General features: G+C 36.1%; 1 protein-coding gene across 3 annotated transcripts; it reads left to right on the plus strand.

Moving 5' to 3' along the window:
- Window positions 1–1,533: 1,533 nt before the first annotated feature.
- On the plus strand, window positions 1,534–6,371 carry LOC149416903 (uncharacterized). 3 transcript variants are annotated; one of them, XM_089641041.1, is made up of 7 exons: window positions 1,534–1,875; window positions 2,222–2,401; window positions 3,551–3,654; window positions 3,698–3,819; window positions 4,259–4,477; window positions 4,672–4,921; window positions 5,346–6,371. In XM_089641041.1, exons 1-7 carry the CDS (start codon window positions 1,685–1,687, stop codon window positions 5,354–5,356), a joined length of 1,077 nt encoding a protein of 358 aa, XP_089497167.1. In that variant the 5' UTR covers window positions 1,534–1,684; the 3' UTR covers window positions 5,357–6,371. The 3 variants fall into 3 exon arrangements, with proteins under 3 accessions (XP_089497167.1, XP_089497168.1, XP_089497169.1); XM_089641042.1 differs by lacking the exon at window positions 5,346–6,371 and having other exon boundaries at window positions 3,698–3,774; window positions 4,672–4,932; XM_089641043.1 differs by lacking the exons at window positions 3,698–3,819; window positions 5,346–6,371 and having other exon boundaries at window positions 3,551–3,659; window positions 4,672–4,932.
- The last annotated feature ends 560 nt before the right edge of the window (window positions 6,372–6,931 follow it).

Here is a 6,931-nt window from a genome sequence, read left to right on the forward strand (position 1 = left end):
TGAATGTTAGGATTTCACCGTGGATACCCAAAACATTCCCCAAATTAGAGATGCCATAATAATCCCACCGGCTCGGGATATTTGGGACTTTTGTGCGGTAATGACATACGAAACAATAAAAATTAATACAAACACGGCGTTCGGAAAATACAATAACTTCAATTTAAAACGTTCAATCGAAAAACTGGCGAATCTACATCACATGAATCTCTTATCAGATTTAGAACCCAAAAATTCTTATTTTTTCTATCGGAGCACTTCCGTTTTTTTTCTATTTTTACATTAAAATGTTAAAAAATCTTTTGGAACACATTTCAAAAGACATTGCACAGCTAATTATAGAGACCGATTTGTTTTCAAATTTGACCTATAAAATTCACACTTCGGACTCGATTCATTCGAAACCGAATCTTTAAATCAAAAATAGTTATAACACGAAATTGACTCCAACTGTAATGTAGTTTCATCAGTTTCCCGCTTACAGTTACCTACCGTATCCGATTACTAACAAAAAATTCTACCTTCTCAACTAAATCACTTTTTAGATTTTGTTTCCAGTACCAAATGTCAATGACATATTTAAGCAAGCTACCATTATAAAAATTTGCAAAGAAAAAAATAACAAAGAATTCCAGGAATTTTACAAACTAATGAGAAATTGAAATCAATTTATTACTCCTAATTTTAAAGCAACCAAATGCAAAACTATTACCAAGTCATAAAAAACAACAATAATCTCCATTCTGAGCTAATACGGCGCATTTCGCAATTGAACAATCAGTCAACCAATCAGAACAAATAAATGAAATTTAAAAAAAAAAATTAAAAAAACTTAAAAAAATTTAAGAAAGACAACCAATCAAACCAAAGACAAAAATTATTGAAACTACTTCTACCATCACAGTAAGCGGAAAATGTTGCTTGTGTCATGATGGAGGACTCCGAGGAATTGAACACACTACGTCTGGGTGATTCCAACTCAACCACTGACCGGTCTATACATTTACCTAATGTTGACACGAGAGATGTCTTGTCAGCAATAATATGTGAGAAATAGCTAGGAAAGCTGGGGAAGTCTCTTTAAAGCCTGTGACAAACCATTCTATAAGCGCGCTATATTTTCGTGGCTTGGCGTATTTCAGCATATCGCTCGCCATACAATCCCATTGGTAGTCTATGTCGAGCGATATGCTGAAATGGGCCAAGCCACGATGCGTATAGCGTAATTTGAGCGGACGGCGTTGTACACACTCAAACATCCGGTGTATACACTCACGGCCGTTGTGGCCAACAATTTCGATGGATTATCAAAGGAATTCTGAGCCTGAGCCAGGCGCTGCTCAATTAAGTGATCGTAGTGATTTGCTCCATTTCGCCTGTAGCCAACATTTTGATCATAACACCTCGTGTGTAGCACTGTTTATTTACATAGACAAAAAAATTACGTCAAATTAAAAACTTTACATTTTAAATTAATACCGAAGCATTAATTAATTGTATTTATTATTTATACAAATAATTTACTTTAAATAGTGTAATACATAAACCGACATTTCATATTTTTAAAACAAACGTATTTAATATGTAAAAAATAAGGTGTTAATTGACTTAACTTTTTTGTTTACGTCAAGTTTGACGTTTTATGCAGTTGAAACTTTAGATTCAAAATCATAACCTATACAAAATGGACAAAGCAAAACGCTCAAAAAATTTCACCCCAAATGAGAAAATGCGACTTGTCGATTTAGTTACCTCGTCGCGGGTCATTTTGTCTAGGTCTACAGGCGGCCCAAATTACGCCACACTGTTGAAATCCAAAGAAACTGCTTGGAACGAAGTGGTTCTCGGTTTTAATAGCAGCAACTCAATTAACCGGTAAGTTACATACTGATTATCTCATATAATAATGTGTTCTTCAAATGCCATTGAAGCTCGATAAAGAAATATGGTTTGGGCACGTAGAATGAACGAACTAAGGAGTGTAAGGAGAGTATATTATTACGCGAATTTGGATGGTGGAAGAAGTCGGGGACGCCCGAGGAAGACACTAGTCCGAATAACAGAAGAGTATGTATGATATATGGTGTGATTGTGGGCGAGGCAAGTGGTTTGACAGACTGTCCTCTCTGCGTAACCTTTCTAGGAAGGGTGCAATGTTTGGTTAATTACAATTTGTATACATCCCAATTGATTTCTCGTAATATTTTATATATGATTGCAGACCCCTAGCAGCTCTAAAAAAGGCGTGGGACAACTTGAAGCGAGATGCCCGAACACAGAGGGCAAGTGTTCGTTGCCAAATATTTGGAACTGGTGGAGGGCCCAGTCAAGACATAGAAGATCCAGTGCTGCTGAAGGTTGAGGCAGCAATTGGATTAAGTTCCTCCGGGATGGTAAATTCGTAAGTTAAAATATCTTGTTTTTAATTAAATTGGTATTTGGTGATGACTGAACATGTCCACTGAGTCAGCATTAGTACCCGGAGCAATTAGGAATACATTATGTTTACGGTATATGGCAGTAGACCCAGAATTGGCGCACTCAAATAAACCCTCACTTTTAGTACTACCATTACGTAGTGGAATCCAAAAGCTTGTCAATGCATTGTCATTGTAGTTCAACAATAGCTGGAAAGCGCACATTACTTATGACTTGTTCATGTTTTCAGTTGGTTGTTGGTCATTCACTGACCCATAAGGGTTGGGAAATGGAAGGTTAGGTACATTTATAAATTAAACAATCTCTTCTTGCTATACAAATGTCTCATGTATTGCAATAAATGAATCCACGCTACTAGAAAAAGCTTTATTCTCTTTGTGGATGGATTTGGCAGTTAATTTACTGATTTTAAATCTATTTTTGCTGTCATGTCTCTCTAAACTATCGACCAATGAAAATACATGCAGTTTTGTTAGGTTTTGATGAGCAAATATTAAATATTCAGTACTCGACGTAAAATGTCTTACGAGGTTGAATTTTCAGGAAATTAAAAAAAAAAAAACAAAGAAAAAACTGTTTTGTTAATGAAGGTTTTTTGAATCTAAACTCTTAACTGTAACCTTTGATAAAACTACAGAAAAAAACATCATCCACATAAAGATTCAGCATTAAAAAACTAGGCAGAAAGTTACAAGTTTTACATAATAATAGAATAGTTTACAGTTTATAGGAACATAGTATGTATAATTGATCATAACAGTAAGTAGCAACACCAATAAACCGGAGTGACCAATCACAGGCATCCGGAACGTTGGTGTTGGCAGCTCTCTATGCCGTGAAGGAGCGCATCTAGTGGAGTATCCTTGTTCATCAGAGCATTTGGAGTGGGAGTCGTAACCCTCGGCAACAGAGACTCGAAGATGTGGGCAACATGAAAGCAAACCAAAGAAAGATTAAAAAGTACACATAAAAGGCATTATTGACCAATAAACAAGAATCATAAATCATAAAAAAAATAGTTCCCACAGAGCAAAACTAGCAATTAACAGAATATAGAGAGAATTGTAATATAATTTAACGTGACATACATATTTGTATTCTATTTTGAAAGGTTTGATTGCAATGGTCCTGCCGTCCAAGATGATCAACAGGCATCCACCAGCCGGGAGGAAGTAGAGCAGCCGACTCTGGAATCAGTGGAGCCTGCGGAATGGACATTGGTAATTTTTATTTCATTTATCCTAATTCTCAATAATCGCATTGTTCGCATTGGTGTCTCAACTGCTCCCAACTGCCCGGAGTCAGTGCGGTGAGACTGCGGCATCTCCAATTGGGGTGTGTTGTGAAACTGAAGGTATTAGGGAAGGAAGGGGAAGATGGGTAAGTACTTGGGTATTCAAATCTGGTCACCAAGCATGGCTAAAACCATTTCATTCCATGTTTCAATTCTTTAATGGTGGTGTTACAACAAGGTGATACTGAGAGTATCTTCCACTCTGTAATGTACTGCAAATATACTATTTATTATTTTTAATGAACAGTTTGTGGAATAACACAAAGTAATACAAATAAAATTTACTCGCACACGCCAGGATTTGAACAGGCGACCTCCGGATTGCTAGTCGTGAGCCTTACCGCTCGGCCATCAATAACTTGAAATAACTAATCTGCAAAATATTTTAATTTCTTCATTTTCCCATAGATACTTGTGTAAAATGTTATTTTATTACACGGTCTTTTGAAAGGTTTACACATTATTTGTTTTTAAATTACTTGTGGCTGGTTATAAAACTTGACATTCTTCTTATATTTTGTTCAGGATGAAAATCCAGTTTTCACACTTCCTGAAAGTCCAGTGATGCCAGTGGTATCAACTGTTCGACCCGTAGTTCCAAGGAAGGCATTCAAGAGGCGACTGTGCTTGGGAAAATCAACAAAGGACTCGCTCTTTAGTGACCTGCAAAATGTTGCTACCACCCAACTTGCGACGGAAAGAGTGTTATTAGAGACCCAGACTGAAAACTTTCAAATGCAAAAGGTCCAGTCTAATGTATAAAAACAGTTTATTATAAACAAGTTCTGCTTTGTAATTATTATTATGCGTTACAGCTGTTTCGCCCTCTGAAGGCATTATCAAACTGTTTTTATACATTAGATAACAAATTATTGAATATATAAAATAAATAAAAATTGAAATGGAGTTCTACAAAATTAACTAATAACAATAAACAGGTCCAGTCCCTTTTGCAATGCGACCTCCTGAGTATGCAGACTGCCCACTTGAAACTCCAACTGGAAATGCTCGATGCGGCGAGGGTCTCAAAAGAAGCCCAATCGGATATACAACTGCAAATCCTTAGTGATGCCAGGAAGCAGAAGGTTGCAGAGGCAGCCCGAGCAGAAATCCGATGGGAAATCCAACTGGATATATTGAAGTTGGAGAGGAGAGCTCAGGAGGCAATTACAAAGAAATTAGAAAGTGGTAATTGTTAATATTATAATGCTTGTACATACATATTATTTGCAATAACGTCTCTATTTAAATGGGCGATGTTGTTCCCTGCATTGTTCCTGAATGCCACATTGTTGGGTTCATCACCAACACCGTGGATCCAATCTTGTGGATATTCCTCCCCACGATTGATGCATATGTTGTGAAGAACTCCACATGCAACTATAACTGCCATCGTGGTGTCGATGTTTAGTCGTAGGCCATTGGATAAGACCGGAAATCGTCTTTTCCACAATCCATATTGTCTTTCTACCACGTTCCTTGTTTTTATATGTTTTGTGTTGTAGTTGTTCTGGTTGGGTGTTTCCGGATTTCGATATGGTGTCAGCAGATATGTCTAAAATATGAAATAAAACATACATTTGTAATAATGTTATACTGTTTTCTTTTGCAGAATGTCCTTAAAATCAAGTAAATCCACGTTCGGCTGGAGCACTCGAGAATGGTGCACGCGCTAAGTATTCCCGCACTAAAGGATTTTTTTCTTGTTTTTTTTATTATTTCCTATATTTTCATAATGTGCGTATATATGTATGTCACAATTTTCTTAAGTTATTTTCAGTTGTTTCCAATATTCTCATAACGTGCATATATATGTATGTCACAGTAAACAATATTAAATTCTCCCTATATTCTATTAATTGCTAGTTTTGCTTTGTGGGAACTATTTTCTTTATGATTTATGATTCTTGTTTATTGGTCATCGTTCATTAGCTTCGCAGACCAATATCAATAATAATGCCTTTTATGTGTACTTTTTAATCTTTCTTTGGTTTGCTTTCATGTTGCCCACATCTTCGAGTCTCTGTTGCCGAGGGTTACGACTCCCACTCCAAATGCTCTGATGAACAAGGATACTCCACTAGATGCGCTCCTTCACGGCATAGAGAGCTGCCAACACCAACGTTCCGGATGCCTGTGATTGGTCACTCCGGTTTATTGGTGTTGCTACTTACTGTTATGATCAATTATACATACTATGTTCCTATAAACTGTAAACTATTCTATTATTATGTAAAACTTGTAACTTTCTGCCTAGTTTTTTAATGCTGAATCTTTATGTGGATGATGTTTTTTTCTGTAGTTTTATCAAAGGTTACAGTTAAGAGTTTAGATTCAAAAAACCTTCATTAACAAAACAGTTTTTTCTTTGTTTTTTTTTTTTTAATTTCCTGAAAATTCAACCTCGTAAGACATTTTACGTCGAGTACTGAATATTTAATATTTGCTCATCAAAACCTAACAAAACTGCATGTATTTTCATTGGTCGATAGTTTAGAGAGACATGACAGCAAAAATAGATTTAAAATCAGTAAATTAACTGCCAAATCCATCCACAAAGAGAATAAAGCTTTTTCTAGTAGCGTGGATTCATTTATTGCAATATATGAGACATTTGTATAGCAAGAAGAGATTGTTTAATTTATAAATGTACCTAACCTTCCATTTTCCAACCCTTATGGGTCAGTGAATGACCAACAACCAACTGAAAACATGACAAATGACTCTCCGAATAAGCTAATGGGAGAAGAGTTTGGAACGTTAAGAGAGTTAGAGCGAAGCATGTCAGTCCACCATTAATCGAGTTATCTGCATTTATCCCTTCTTTCAATATCTCTACAACCTTGTCAATTCTCATAAACATGCTTCCCAAATACACTCTCATTTACCTATTAAATATAAAGTACCCATTAATCATACACATTCATTTTAAAGTTAAGTTATAAAAAAGGTATTTGAATATTTAAACAATAAATATACTTTTAATGGATATCCACTATCTCCAAGAAGTGCTCCATTTGGGTACTGCCCTGTCTCGAACATTGCTCTGGCTCGGCAGCCTTGAAAAATAAGGGAGTCATGTGTAGATCCTGGCCATCTTGCTACAATGTCTCTTATTCTCATTCTGGCATCTGAAATGGTCTGCACGTTAATGGAAAAGTAGCCCTTCCTATTTCTGAACGTTTCAGCTTCTGGTCC

Source organism: Hesperophylax consimilis, chromosome 16, assembly GCF_061612785.1.
Source record: "Hesperophylax consimilis isolate HC1 chromosome 16, BYU_Hcon_1.0, whole genome shotgun sequence".
In the NCBI taxonomy this organism is placed as follows: domain Eukaryota; kingdom Metazoa; phylum Arthropoda; class Insecta; order Trichoptera; family Limnephilidae; genus Hesperophylax; species Hesperophylax consimilis.

Bases quoted from the DNA above. Each gene is read 5' to 3' on its own strand.
- LOC149416903 (XM_089641041.1), top strand. From the start codon at position 1,685: ATGGACAAAGCAAAACGCTCAAAAAATTTCACCCCAAATGAGAAAATG. The intron at 3,655-3,697 runs CATTGGTAATTT...TCTCAATAATCG, and splicing joins AGTGGAGCCTGCGGAATGGA to CATTGTTCGCATTGGTGTCT. The intron at 4,478-4,671 runs GTCCAGTCTAAT...AACAATAAACAG, and splicing joins AAAACTTTCAAATGCAAAAG to GTCCAGTCCCTTTTGCAATG.